Raw genomic sequence first — 15,221 nt, 5'->3', positions numbered from 1 at the left:
ATAAATAAACCAAAGTCTTATCTGCTTAGCCAGGTCTAATCCTCACCAAAATACAGCCCCTTACCTGATGTGTCTAAACAATCAAACCACTACTGTGTATGAATAGGCGCACCCAACTTGCCCGTCCACACATCGCACTGAAGGAGAGAAAATTGAGAGAAAGAGAGAGCCAGAGAGGGAGCACGGGAGACTACCATTTACTGGCTACATTTTCACAGCTAAAGTAGCACAGCTTAACATCACTGCTGGCGCCATAAGTCACAAGCACACTAAATGCCCCCACACATGACTCCTCTCAGATGAGTCCTTTTATCTGCCAAGACCTGCCCCTCAGCAGACAGCAACGATCCTGTTTAGTGGAGAAGAGTGCAGCCAAGCATCAGCGACGTCCTCATTGGTCCATTGCACGCCTGTACAGTGATCTGGTTGGGTGAAAGGGGGAGAGAGAAAAAAGAAACAAAACCTTGCGTGCATCGCAGGCACGTAACGCTGCAAATGTGGGTCCACAAGGTTTAGATGACAGATGTGCAACCCAACTTAGAAAGACACTGAGGTGGCCAAGAAATTAGTTTCAAAATATTTTATTTTAAAATCAAGTTGTTATACATTTTAGCTTGGCAAATCATGAATAAAAGGAAACAAAAAAATCAGCTTTGACACACAAATTTCAGAATGAGCCAAAACTTTATGACCACTCACAACTAATGTTGACTGTCTCGTAACAGTGGCATATTTCAAGGTCTGGGATATTAGACTGTAAGCGAACAGTCGGTTGTTGTAGTCGACGTGTTGGATGCAGGAGAAATGGGCCAGTGTGAAGACCTGAGCGATTTTGACAAGGGACAAATTGTTATGGCCAGAGCATCTGTGAAATGGCAACGCTAACCCCTGTCTACCATACAAAGTGAACTTGAATATGAACATGCATGGTTTAAAATGGAAATATAGCACAACTGCAGCAGTGTAAGTACTGAGGTCTGATAACTGTTTAAATCCATATTAATGAATAATAAGTCTGTATAATCCTTATCAAATCCACATTGAGTATTCGAGCATTTGTACATTACAATGCATTTTTGCTAAGAGGCCTTCCTCTTTCTCAAAGCTCTTCTACAGGCACTCTCTACGGCTCTTCAGCATTGGGCTGCAGGGAGTTCATCTCTATGTTCTCTGACTGGACTGCAGCTGCCCTCTTGTTCCCTGAAAGCCAATTCAACACATTTATAATAAGAATAGTCTATTAGTAGTGGTAAGAAAGGTTTTGACATTCATGATTTTAACCTTCACTTACCTGGTTGGATTCTCATGATGACATGTCCCCACTTTTTGGAGGCCAAAAAGATAAACAGGCAGATAGTCAGCAACAGCAATGGTACCAGCAGCATTCTGGTAGTTGCTTCAGGTAATGGGGAATCTAAGTGACACAAGCGCACATACTATTTTTAAAAACGATGTTTTAACTTTATCAAGGACAAAAAGTATCATTGAGACAAAGCTCTAACATAGTATCCCCAAAGTCCTAAAAAGCTTGCACTTCTTGTGTTCACAATGCTCAATAGATTCAGCCAAGTTGTTTTCTCTGCCTGCCTGCCTGCCTGCCTGCCCGCCTGCCCGCCCGCCCACGAGGTACTTCATACCGAAAAGTAACCAGGTTGATGAGGTACTTCACACCGAAAAGTAACCAGGTTGCTGGTTAATATTTTCCTTTAAAAATGTGGTTTACATGATTTTGCATATCATTGCATTCTATTTTTATTTACATTTTGTACAGCATCCCAACTTTTTTGGAAATTGGGTTGTACTTATTGTTCATTATGCTTGTTGTAAACTCTACAAATATTGTAGTATTACTCATGTTCCAATGTTAAGGTTTGGTTGGAAACCAAAAGGTTAAAAAACAGCCAATGGAAACTGTCTAGTCAGGATTTTCCCATCATGGTATCCAGATAGATACTGCCAAGCAAGCTCTTCCATTGGACTTCAGGAGCTGAACTGAGGGCCTTCTACATTAAATTAACTACCAACACAGTTAGGAACTGTGTTTCAATAACCCACTCATGTTTTTATTCACAAGGCTGGGATCAATGTCAAGAGCAAAAAGTCTTGGGGACTTTCCTTCTTGCAGAGTGTAATTCCAACCACAATTTATGGCTTGAACTGAAGGCCTTATGAAACTGAGCAATCAAATATCTGCAACAGGAGACACAACATCTACATTGTTTTGCAACTGAACAGAAAGCCCTGGTTTCAAAGTCAAGATTACCTGTTACGATGATGGATATAGGTTCACTTTCAGAGAAGAAGGTTGGGACGAAAGACCCAGAATCCAACTCAATCTCATTTTCAAACTGATAGACCTCTTTATTCTCATAGACGCAGCTGTAGCTCCCCTGGTGGGAATCATCGGCAGCAGGAAAGAGGAAGGAGGCTGAGTGATTGACAGCTGCCTTGTCGTTGCTTCTGGTCCAGGGCAATTTGAGGTGGAAGGATCCTCCTGGGTACTGCGGCTGAGTGGAGCAGGTGATTGTGAAGCTGTGGCCCCGGAACACCTCTGGTCCCTGAAGACCCCTTGACACTCTTATGGGAGTAGAGAAAGAGATGGAGGGTTTGACCAGGAGACCTGGGAATTAGCATAAAAGAAATCTGGTTAATGTTTCTTTTGGTGAAGTACCTGAACAGATTGCTCTAGAAAACATCAGAGATGAAATGCAACAACAGGGCCATTCAATCAAAGAGTGTCTCCAGTAGGGTGTGGAGTCCCACAGCCCAGCTGCCCTCAGACTACCTCAGCATCCACTCAGTCCAGTCAACGTTTGCCTCAAATACTGTGGCCTGGAATTTTTGTGGGCTGAAGTGAGTCCAAGAATCTGGGGGCTAAGCATATTTTGAACATCTTATTAATCTGAGGAAGGCAAAAGTGAAGATGCCTCCAAAGGTGGGCATTGGTATGGGGTTGGCCTCTTCTTTAAAGCTATAACAGCCTCCACTCTTCTGGAAAGCTTTCCACCAGATTTTGGACTGTGTCTGTGGGACTGTGTACCCATTCAATCAAAAGAGCATTTGAGAGGTCAGAGAAGATGACTTAATCAACGTTCCAGTTCATGCTAAAGTTGTTCAAATATGTTTTTCAGACCATGTAACTGTTGTTCAAGTACTCACTGTACGTGATTCCTTTTATGCGAGTAATGAATCAGATGCGGAGCAGTTTGTTAAATTACCTGAACACATCACTCTCCCAAGGAACTTGATCTCAAAAGTGTTCATGATTGAACATTCCCTCAATGCAGATTCAGATCCTTTACAGCCAATGTAAACGCTCCATCCAGTTTCAGAAGACACTCTCTTTGTAGCTGAAACAGCAGAGCCACAGTCCAGCTGTCGGCACACCACAGCAGCCTCTCTCATGGACCAACTTTGTGAGCCCACTCTTCTCCACTCTCCACTGTAAAACATCACCGTTCCGGCACAGCGACTGCTCCCGTCCACCAGCCTCACATCCTCAGGTCCTGGATAAACAATAGACCAAGGGATACATTAAAGAGCTGCTGTGATTTCTACAGTAATGTTCTTTGTAAAGCCATTATAACGTGTTTTACAGTATTATACAGCATCCTGGTTGACCTGCATGTGGAAAAACAACATATCTTTGCTGTTGGAACAAAACCTTTATCTCTTTTCCCATGATTTGAAAGTTTGGCTTTACACTGCGTTGAAATTGGCTTCAAAATTACTTAAAAAAAATCTTGTTCGATTGACTTCCATTCAAATTTAAGGTTGTTTTTGGTTTCTCCTGTAAAGTTACCTTGTTGGAGATATGAGATTTTGTTCTGACAGTGGCAATTTGCTGGTTTTGCTTGTGACCAGCATGTTAACTTCCATTAGCATACCAGCATCCAAAACACAACATATGCTGTTTTTTCTGGGTACAGATTCTCCTGTATCAGACACCTTAATACATGACTACTATAATTATTATTGTAATAATAAGTAAAAGCATACAGCATAATCATCATTACAGCAAATCTGGACACCATAATACTTTGGTTAACATTAGCCTAGCTAGCTACTGTATCTAATTGCATGCTAGCTTTCCTAGCACAATCTTCCAGCACATAATAAAGCTTTGGATATTCAAACAAGTTCACAAGTGTTTTTTGGTCATATACTGCATGTTATTAAATAGCAGTCTTTAATGTAGAACCCTTGCTAGAAAAACTAGCATAAAGCAGCATGGCTGAGCATCAGCGAACCCAACCTATGTTGTATTTTGGAGGCCGTGACCATGCTGGGTGACCAGTTAAACCAGTGCTGGACCAGCATAAACCAGCTTAGACCAGCAGCTGGGCTATATTTTTTTTAATCCTTTTTCTCTCTAAGTTTGCTTACCACTGCTATCGCCAATGCTAATTTCAGCTAGCTGGCAACAGGATTCAGTCTTTGTTTCATGTTAGCACCAAGCTAACAGTGGTTTTACAGCTTGAGTTTGAAATGGGCTTTTAGAGCTTTGCAAGACATGCATATAACATTTTTTTGCTTTGTATATATTTCAATGAATTCTGTATTAAATACTTCATCTTATAGGATCACTGAGTATTAAGAGAGGGGCTTGTTAGCTCTTGAAAGACTGGTTGTTAGTGTAAAAAGTGCAATGAAACAACTTTTTTTTGTTTTGTTTTGTTTTTTGACAGGATTTTGGACTATTTATTATTATAAAATCATTCAAGAGCAATTTAACTGCAATTTTAAAACTGCCATTTTAACTTCGTAATATGGATTTGCATATGGCTGCTGTTGGAAGAAAATCTTGTATCTCCAAAATGGTAACTTTACAGGAGAAGGAAAAAACCTACTTTACTTTTTAATGTAAGTCAATGGAACCAGAATTTTATCAGTCATTTTGGTCCGTTTCTTTTGGACCATTCATCATGAAATTCGCACACAATGTAAAGGGCAACAGGCATTTTCAAACTACGTCAGAAACTGAAAAACGACAAAAAAAAAGATGAGGTTTTCTTCCAACAGCAGCAATAAACATTTTTAATATTCAGACAACAGTTTGTTTGTTACAGTAATATACTGCTGTCAGTTTGCAGTCTAAAACCTGCTTTGTACTGTGATTAATTGTACAGCACAATATGCCATTGCTGTGAACAAACATTACAGTATGATTGCTGTAAATAGTAATTACCTGGTAATTCTGCTGCTAGTACTGTAAATTGACAGAACAGCTCTGCTGAGAAATAACATAGTTCTGTGCATATTTAGAGGAGTTTTTTCAACCCATTCGTTTCACTCAATATTGGATTCAATATGTAATTCCTACCTGAACAGGTGAGTCCCACAGCTTTGCCATGTGTGCAGGTGTTCTCCTCTCTGTCTGAGGTGCTACAGGTAAGGAGACGGTTCTCTGTACCTTCACACTGGAACTCTTTGGTCCCAAATTGATGTTTCCCTTCTCCAAAGAGCGCCCCCTGTAGAGTTTGTGGAGTCCCACAGCCCAGCTCCCTACAAACTACCTCTGCATCCTGCTGGTCAAAGTCAGACTCACATACTGAAGCCCAGGACTGATGGAACTTCACCTCCACTCTCCCAGAGCAGCGTCCAGCTCCGTCCACAAGCCTCACAGAGTCTTGGGTAAAAAGTAACAAAACATTTGCTGTTCGTTCTAAACCACATTTTAGACCTATAATGTTTCCGAAGTGTAAACTCTCACCTGAACAGACCAAAACTGTGCTGGTGTTGAGAAAATTTGATTCGAGGGTGAGGGTGAGTGTTTGGTACTCCGAAATGGATGATTTTTGGTCTTCACTAATTAAAATACATTCTTTCTCATTCCGGCCTCTGAAATCACTTTTTAAAGAAACACTGACTGCATTCCCACAGTCCAGCTCCCTACAGAACAACACAGCATCTCTGTATAAAAAAAAATAACTGAACACTCCCCACCATTCACCCTCATGAAGGACTTCTGGTATCCCGGAGCACTGGTCATCGCCATCCACCAGTCTGACTCCAGTCATGTCTAACCAAAGAAGAGACATGGAAGAGGATTTTACTGAGAATTCACACAGTTACTGAGTTGAACATGAAGTACATCTCCTAGTATCTAAACTCATTGTCCATTTTATCAGCTCAACCTACCCATATAGGTGCACTGTAGTCCATCTGTTTGTCTGCATGCTTTGTTAGCCCCCTTTCACCCATGTTCTTCAATGGTCAGGACCCCCACAAGACCACCACAGAGCAGGTATTATTTGGGTGGTGGATCATTCTCAGCACTGCAGTAACACTGACGTGGTGGTGGTGTGTTAGTGTGTGTGTTGTGTAAACACCTCAGTGTCACTGCTGGACTGAGAATAGTCCACCAACCAAAAATATCCAGCCAACAGTGTCCTGTGGGCAGCGTCCTGTGACCACTGATGAAGGACTAGAGGATGACCAACACAAACTGTGCAGCAGCAGATGAGCTATCGTCTCTGACTTTACATCTACAAGGTGGACTGACAAGGTAGGAGTGTCTAACAGAGTGGACAGTGAGAGGACACAGTGTTTAAAAACTCCCTCAAACAGTCTGCCCTCTTACTACCACCACCATGTTGAAGGCATGGTCTGAACTCACAAATTCTGTTGTGCCAGCAAACATGTTGGTTATTGCTATTGCAACATTGTTGGACAGCTCAACACACTTGGAGGAGAACACCAACTGCCCATTTCTTTTACATCAGCTAACAAATGCCCACACTGGTTAGCAGCATGAAGACCTTTTGAAGGACCATTTCTTGGAATGTCAGCTATGAATGGTTCTGGCATCTCCAAATGATAGGGCCAATGCTTAGATGTTTGAGACCCCCTCAAGTTGCACTTAGAATGTAGTGTACTTTACATAAAATGATAGTATACAACTGGACCATAACGATACTTGGCCTATTCGGGGGGCAGTCTTATTGGGGCCCAATTTTTTGGGTCCCTTTAGACTGCCCATTGTGAGGACTGTGAGATTTCGGAATCCCTAGCTTGACCTGTCTTTTGAGCACAGCGCAACCCCATCCATTAAGATGTCCACAACCGCCCTCCCTTGAGGCTTGACCCCTAATCTCCCACATGAGTGGTCTTTTTATATCACGGAATTAAATCAAAGACGTGTAGTAAACCCATCTAGTCTACAGCATTGTGGTTTGTGTTTACAACTTCATGAAATGACCAAGAGGAGAGAAAGGTGGAGTGAGATGAGGGCATCCTTGAGAGCATCAACTTAATTGAAACATAGTAATAACAAATAAACAAGAAAATTACATGTATGGAGGGACCTTAAGAGCGTTTTGCCCTGGGGTCCATAAGAACCTGGGGCCGTATTACAGAAACGTCCTATTTTTTTTTGTCATAACTTAAGATCTGCAAGGTAAAGAGAGATTTTCACAAATTCTTAATACAGAAGCGAATCTTAATTTGGGAATCTCAGCATCTTATCTCAAGATAAGAAATATTAATGTACGCGATTTGAAGTCGTCAATCAACTGTCACGTCTGTTACCTAGCAACTGCATAGCTGAAATGTAAAGACGTGATCAAAGTAATCAAGCTAGGGAACCAGACAGTTAACATTTAACTACCATTACCGATTACAGCACTTCTTGTTCTTTATCAGAGTCGCCGCTCTCCGGTTTCAGTCTCCATTTCTCAAACGCTTTAGCCGAGCACGCTAACATTACTCCTCCTAATAAACAGACACACGTTAAGCTCCGTCTCCTCATTATTCACCACCATCACTGTAATATTTCATCATCATCATCAACATTAACACACAAAGGTAATCAGAGGGATGGTGGAGGTTGTGTCTGCAGCGTCTGGGCTTTTAAAACACTATTAGAAAAAAAAACCCTCACAAGTCAAAGCACTTTTCAGTGTAGATAAATGTAATGTCATTACGTTACAACACAAAAGAGCTCTGGGGTTTATCTTAAAGCTAGAACAGTATTTAGGAGATTTTTGTCTTGTTAGGATGTTTGTGTGATACTGTTTTCTTATCTGGAGTTTGGATAAGATTATTCACTTAAGAACTGTTATTCTGTAATAGCTTTTGTACTAAATTCAGCCCTAAATAAAGTTCTCATGGTGAGTAAGCAGATAAGATTTCAGACTTGAAGTTTCTGTAATATGGCCCATGGTTAAGCACCTTTTGAAGGTACATTTACAGTACTTAGCAGACACTCTTATCCAGAGCGACTTACAATTTGATCATTTTACACAGGCGAAGGTAGTGTTAGGAGTCTTGCCCAAGGACTCTTATTAGTATAGTGTATAGTGTTTACCCAGGCAGGGGATTGAACCCCAGTCTACAGCGTAAAAGGCAGAGGTGTTACCCACTACACTACATGTAAACATCAATGTGGGGGATCAGTGCGGGATCAGAGAGACAGTTCACTGCATCAAGTCTGTAACTACTGGGGACATCGACAGCAGCAACGGCGCTCCTCTCCACTGCCTTCTGTTTCCATCTCTTCCTACGGCTTCTATTTTAGGTTCCTCTCTTTCGATGGTTTCTCTTTCACCATTGTTTGCCGGCTTTTCTTCTTCTTTGCCATCTGTAATCAGAGTTACAATCACTAAACTAGAGCTAACAATGATAAAGTTTGCAGAAGCACTGTTCCACTTCTTGCCACTTGGCAGCACAATCCCACTTCTGACACCAAGTAAAAAAAAAGACACACTCTGGGCAAAGCAGCCCAGACAATTCTAGACAATTCACGGTAGTGTTAGGAGTCTTGCCCAAGGGACTCTTATTGGTATAGTGTATACCCCGGCAGGGGATTGAACCCCAGTCTACAGCGTAAAAGGCAGAGGTGTTACCCACTACACTACATGTGAAACGTTTACATCATTTATTTCATTGTGGAGAGACAGGAAGTGAGTTCACTCTTCTTAAAAAGTGCAACATGAGCGGAAGTTTGCTTGATTTTAACACTCACTTTAACAACTAAGTGAAAACTCATCAACCCAGTTCATCTAGCACTGCTGCCCGAGTCCTGCCTGCAGTGGAGCAGATGATCATTTTTGGCCGTATTACAGAAAATTCTCATCTTTTTGTCGTAACTTAAGATACGACAGGTCAAGATAAGATTTCTTACAAATTCGTATTACAGAAGCAAATCTTAATTTAGGAATCTTATCTTCTAGCATCTTTTCTTATCTCAAGTTAGGAAATCTTGACTTACTCTGATTGACGTCGACAATCAACTGTCGTGTCTGTTACCTGGCAACCGACCCTACACGCACAGCTGAATCTAGTAAACACGTAATCAACTTAGTCAGACAGCTAATGTTAGCTGCCGTTACTGCTGTAATGACAATCAAACAAAACTAAAGCACGTAAACTGAGAGACAAACTGAGACTTAAGAATGTTGGGGCGGCGCTTTGTGCTGTTTATCAGAGCAACGCTGCTCCACAGTTTCAGTCAGTGGTGGACGAAGTACACAAATCCTGTACTTGAGTTAAAGTAGAGATACCCAAAGCAAAATATTACTCCAGTAAAAGTAGAAGTTCCTCCCTTTAGACCTCCACTTGTGTAATAGTACAAAAGTATTTGCCTTCAAATGTACTTAAGTATCAGAAGTAAAAGTACTAAAAGATTAATTATGGCTTTAATGTCCTATTATCATTTTTGTAACAAGACTCTGCTTCATTAACTCATTTTAGGTGAAAATACTCCAGTGTCACTTTTGTAACACCAATATTTTAATAGAATGTCATTTAATTAGTCTGACGCTGATGTCTATATCTGGAAATAAGATAAGATTATAGACTTAAGAGCTGTTCTGTCTTAACTGAAGTTGCCATGACAACAAAGCAGACCTCAGACTTTAAGAATTTCCTGTAATACGGCCCCAGGATCACTGCAGTTAGCATGGCTGTCCACTGTTATCCCGGATCTGAATGATAAGGTTCTGCTCTCTGAGGCAGGGCAGTACAGATTTGTGCGCATGTGCATTCGCTCATGTGAGTTTGCGTGCACGTCCAGAAAGATAGTCAATATCTGATCTTTCTCACGCGCTGCTGAAATGTGGCGAGATCTGACGCAGCATCACTGGAGCATCACTTGAAGGAAACTCTGACACATTACACAAACATGGAGATTTCTACACTGCAAAAAATGGCATTTTGTCAAGTAACATTTTCTTAAAAATTGTCAATAAATCTAATATTTCTCCTGTTGAGATTGTTATAAGCTTAGTTTAAGATTATTTTCCTTATTTTTAGTAAAATTCTCACCATATTGGCAGATCATTTTGCTTGTTGTAAGAAATGGGCTTGAAACTAAATTAGCAAAATTATTTGCCACTATAGTCAGAATTTTACTTGATAAAATAACCTACAACAAGCAAAGAATGTCTAGAAATATGCTAGAAAATCTTAAAGTGCCCAACCATCTCAAAATGGGAAATATTAGATATCGACTAGATTTAAGATCATTTCACTTGACAAGACCCCATTTTTTTGCAGTGTAATATTTTGGAAACACTTCTCAAACTCCTTCCCAGACTCATAGTCATCTTTCTGAAGGCCACAGAGAGCTCTATTGATCTAGGCATGATGATACCACAGACTCCCATAACAAAGAGCAAACCAGACCAGATATCTAAGGATTAAATAAGTTCCTCCAAGATATTCTGTAACAGTGTTCAAATCAGTAGCACCTGATTTCAACTTCACACATTTGAAGTAGCGATATGAGGAATGTATTTACTCTTTCCATATAATAAAATTGCATTACAGTTTATTTCAGTTATATAAAGGATGACAAAGTTAATTCTAAGTGCCACTTGCTAAATTATATATCACCTTTTATCTATCAACAGTTTTTAAATAAAGTCTTAGGCCCAGTCCCATTTCACCCCTTGCCCCTACCACTGAGCCCTTAGCCCTCTGTTTTGTGCGTTCACATCTAGGGGTAGGGTGTCCTGATTGTTGTTGAGATAGAGGGGTAGGGTGAAGTGTTAGGGCTACATGACCCTACAAACGGAGGTTTTTCAGAGACTCCAAACAGAGTGATATGAGAAAAAAAGAAAAACTGGCAAGATGGCTGAACAAGAGACCAAAGAAACACACAAATGTTTTCCCTCCTTGAAGGGACATTTGTTATTGTTTTGTAGTCCTTAATACTGTTGCTGAGTAGCGTGTATGTGCTGTTTGCGTTGTGTTTTGTGTTGAGCTGTGGTGAGATATAGGTGGTTATGTTCTTACCATTAGGAGAAATCGTTTGTCTAGAATTGTCTGGGCTGCTTTGCCCAGCCGCTTGTCAGAGTGTGTCTTTTTTTTACTTGGTGTCAGAAGTGGGATTGCACTGCCAAGTGGCAAGAAGTGGAACAGGGCTTCAACAAACTTACAGGCAGATGGTGAAGAAGAAGAAGAAGAAGAAGAAGAAGAAGAAAAGCCGGCAAACAACAAAAGAGAGGAACCTGAAATAGAAGCCGTAGGAAGAGATGGAAACAGAAGGCAGTGGAGAGGAGCGCCGTTGCTGCTGTCGCCGTCCCCAGTAGTTACAGACTTGATGCAGTGAAATGTCTCTCTGATCCCGCACATTGATGGAAAGGATGCCCATCGAGCTGGAGGATTGTGTACCCAAAGTGGGGTATGGCAAGGAATTGCTGCGGCCTCTAGTAAGGACTTGGGGCACTCGACTACCGAGGAGAGAGTGGCCCATGGTACTTGTGCTGGCTAGAAATCTGCACACTTCATGTACTTGCTTCAGACTATCTAGGTAACCTGGATGGCTGACCTTTGGTGGGGGGGCTATGTGGTGGTTGCCACTTGCTAGTTGCCCTGGGACCCATATGATCCTAATCCTGGTACTTTGAGGGTACGTTTACATTGTGTGTTTCAATGGTGGAGAGACAGGAAGCGAGAGCACTCTTCTCAAAAAGCGCAGGATGAGGGGAAGTTTGCTTTAGTTCAAAACAACATTCATTTGGCAAGCGGGAGTGCACTCAAACCATATTTAGATACTTTATCTGTTGAGATGTAAAATATGATTTTATTGGAATTAACAAACAATTAATACATGAATCTGAAAAGAAAACATCAAAGTTCACCAGCAGCATCTGTCAAAATCAGAAAGCTCCAATACCACGATCAGAAAGTTCGCTTTAGTTCAAAACAACACTTTTGGCAAGTGGAATTGCACTCGAATCAGCCATATTGAATTATTTTAGCCATTTTATCAGAGTTACAATCACTAAACTAGAGCTAACAAATAACTAGCATGAGAATCTGAACAGAAAACATCAAAATCCACCAGCAGAAGGTCTTATCTGTCAATCAGAAAGCTGTAAGACTGTAATTCTGCACTGTGCTCATTTTTGTGCTAAATCTAACACTCACGTTAACAATTAAGTAGCATTCTTAGAGTAAGAACCTGTCCTCTAAGTTCAATCATGTCTATCCAGAACTGCTGCCTGAGTCCTACCTGCAGTGGAGCAGATGGTCATCAGAATCACTGCGGTTAGCATGGCTGTCCACTGTTATCCAGGGCCCGAGTTAATATGGTACAGGTTCGTGCGCCTGTGCATTCGTTCATTTGAGTTTGTGTGTGTGTGTGTGTGTGTCCAAAAAGTAATAGTCAGTATCTGATCTTTCTCACATGCTGCTGAAATGTGGCAAGATCTTACGCAACATCACTTGAAGTTAACTCACACAGCACACACACATAGAGAAACCTTTAATTAAAACATTTATAGATAAAGATGTAGTTTTCCAAAGAAATGAGCAGGGATTTTTTTACACACCATTAAAGTTCAGTCTTAGAAGCTGGTTGATGATTTTCTGAAGTAAACACATTCATCTGTAGCTCAATAATCAGCTCACACTGGACCATTCAAAATTTTATTTCCATCAAGACTCCTTTCATTTCGAAATGGAAACATTTTTCTCAGATGAATCAATTTGCCAACACAATACACATGCACAACCAGTTCAACTAGGAATCAGCAGCACTTTCAGTGAATGTCCACTAGGTGGAGCATCGTAAAGACTCAAAGATGGGCATTTTCAGTTCTGATTTTTAAACAGTGTCAATATTTAATAGTAAAATTAGTCTATTCAATTTTTAATGAGACATTTCACTTTGAAACGTCTTGATGTTCTATGCAGCTACACCAAGAAAAAAATGTTTATCTTGTTGATTTAAACCTAAACTCAAATCACATTTGCCAGTGTGTTTTTGTCCACTAGAGGGCGCAGTGTGTTAGCTACCCTCGCTCAGAATGGTCCAACTGACCATGGGCCATCCTAAACAGCCACTTTTGAAAGTTAGCTTTAGTCCTGTAGACACAGAATCCTGCAGCTTCTCTATTAACCACTAGGTGGATGTACTTTTACATCATAAACCCTTGTGAACAAGGTGGTCCAACAATCTATCCCACTCATTTAGTGGTCCTACTGCACATTAGCATGTTATTAGTATTGTATGGTAACTTACTATACTAAGTTACCTAGTTTTACTGTGTTTTTGATGCTAATTCAGCCTAATGTCAAGTGTATTATACTGACAGAGCTTTATATTTATGGTTGACCCGCATGTTTCTGTGTGTTGTTTTTCATCCCTCATTCCTTCCCATAGAGTCCCATTCATTTTTTGCCCCAACAAAGCCCTAATCTTTCTTTTTCCTGACAGCCACCAAAGTACATGTACTCCCTCCTCTCATAGACTCCCATTCATTTTCAACAACACACAGCTATCACTTAGCAACTGCTTATGAACAACTTAAACACCTCATACACCATGGAAACTGCCTAGCAACAATTTAGCAACCATGTGGGATACCATAACAACCACCTAGCAGTCCACTAGCAACCACCTAGCAACACCTTAGGGACTACCTGTGACACCATAGCAACCGCCTAGCAACCACCTGGAATACCAAACCCCTAGCAATACCATAGCAACCATCTGTGCTACCTTAGCAACCACCTAGCAACACCTTAAACCACCTTGGATACCATAGCAACCTAGCAGGAAGTTGGAACCATTTAAGCTGTGCAACCATTCTGCATTTTCCTTCAGGAAATGCACGTTTCTGCTTCTACATACCCTCCAATACGCTGATTTAGCACATCAAAATAATATTGCTGGAAAATTAGCTGGAAATTTTTTTGATGAGGTGATTTTAGGCTATCAAAACATCCTACATATGGTTTTACATTGAGAGCTACATGTACACGCCACAGTAGAACATTTTGACAAGGCAGGACCAGCATATTAGACAATCATTGCGAGCAAATTAGCATCAATGGTATTTCTATGCACAATGAACCAAATACATCTAACGCACCTCACTATAAAACGGCTAACGCAAAACTTTTTCCGTTTATTAAATAGCAGCCATATATTCGAACGGCGAACATTAGGACGACAGAAAATGAAGGACGACATCACCAACTCCTCTGTCCCTTTTATATAAAAACATAAAATATTACGCACTAAAGGAATAACAATATAAGAAGGTGTAAAGATGACAAACGAGAAAAAAAATCCAAAATCTCAAATTGCTCTCTGCTCCTTATATAGTGCACTACACTCTAAAACATTATAGTTCTTCAAGAGTTTTTTAGTAAAGAAAGTGGTTTTATATAAAACCATGAACACTCAGAAGAACGCTTTGGATGATTTAAAGGGTCCTTTGCATGGTGAAATGTCCTGTCCTGAAGGTTCTATATAGAACATTTTTGAAGAGGGTTCTATGTAGCACCAAAAAGGGTTCTTTTGTTGTTTCGATGTCAAGTCTGTAACAATAGCAGAACCCATTTTGATGCTGTATGGAATGATTAAAGGGTTCTTTGCATGGTGAAATAGTTCTTCAGATTAATGGAGAATGTGCTGTAGATGGTTGTTTTGACACTTATAACAATAGCAGAACCCATTTTGGAGCTATATAGAACCATCTTCCGCACATTCTCCATCAATTTGAAGAACGATTTCACCATGCAAAAAAAAGGTTAATCATACAAGGGTTCTTTGAGAGTTCATGGTTCTATAAAGAACCATGAACTTTACTAAAGAACCCTTGAAGAACCATCAATTTTAAGTGTGTACCTAAACCACAAATATCTGCTTTCTACACCCCAAATAGTGCAGTAGATGTTACGTTGTGCAGCCTAATAAATGTCATTCTATTAGACCTATAATGAGCCATTTGATTAATTATTTACTGACCAGTATAGTTCACTAT

At 40.5% G+C, this 15,221-nt stretch overlaps 1 protein-coding gene across 1 annotated transcript; it reads right to left on the bottom strand.

Moving 5' to 3' along the window:
- Positions 1-697: 697 nt before the first annotated feature.
- On the bottom strand, positions 698-14,833 carry LOC118816947 (deleted in malignant brain tumors 1 protein-like). Its single transcript, XM_036583541.1, has 7 exons — positions 12,461-14,833; positions 5,714-6,022; positions 5,324-5,629; positions 3,219-3,506; positions 2,264-2,620; positions 1,292-1,414; positions 698-1,200 (listed from the first exon to the last, which is right to left on the bottom strand). Exons 1-7 carry the CDS (start codon positions 12,501-12,503, stop codon positions 1,124-1,126), a joined length of 1,503 nt encoding a protein of 500 aa, XP_036439434.1. The 5' UTR covers positions 12,504-14,833; the 3' UTR covers positions 698-1,123.
- Between the last annotated feature and the right edge of the window lie 388 nt (positions 14,834-15,221).

The sequence above is a fragment of the Colossoma macropomum genome, unplaced genomic scaffold (genome assembly GCF_904425465.1).
Source record: "Colossoma macropomum unplaced genomic scaffold, Colossoma_macropomum, whole genome shotgun sequence".
Lineage (NCBI taxonomy): Eukaryota > Metazoa > Chordata > Actinopteri > Characiformes > Serrasalmidae > Colossoma > Colossoma macropomum.
This window is presented reverse-complemented; position numbering and strand designations above follow the sequence as displayed.

What these genes read in the sequence shown, in the direction of transcription:
- LOC118816947 (XM_036583541.1), bottom strand. Translation starts at nt 12,503, where the DNA reads ATGCTAACCGCAGTGATTCTGATGACCATCTGCTCCACTGCAG. An exon ending in GACCATCTGCTCCACTGCAG is followed by an intron (nt 6,023 to 12,460) that starts GTAGGACTCAGG and finishes TTCTTTGGTTAG; the next exon opens with ACATGACTGGAGTCAGACTG. An exon ending in CATCATGAGAATCCAACCAG is followed by an intron (nt 1,201 to 1,291) that starts GTAAGTGAAGGT and finishes ATTGGCTTTCAG; the next exon opens with GGAACAAGAGGGCAGCTGCA.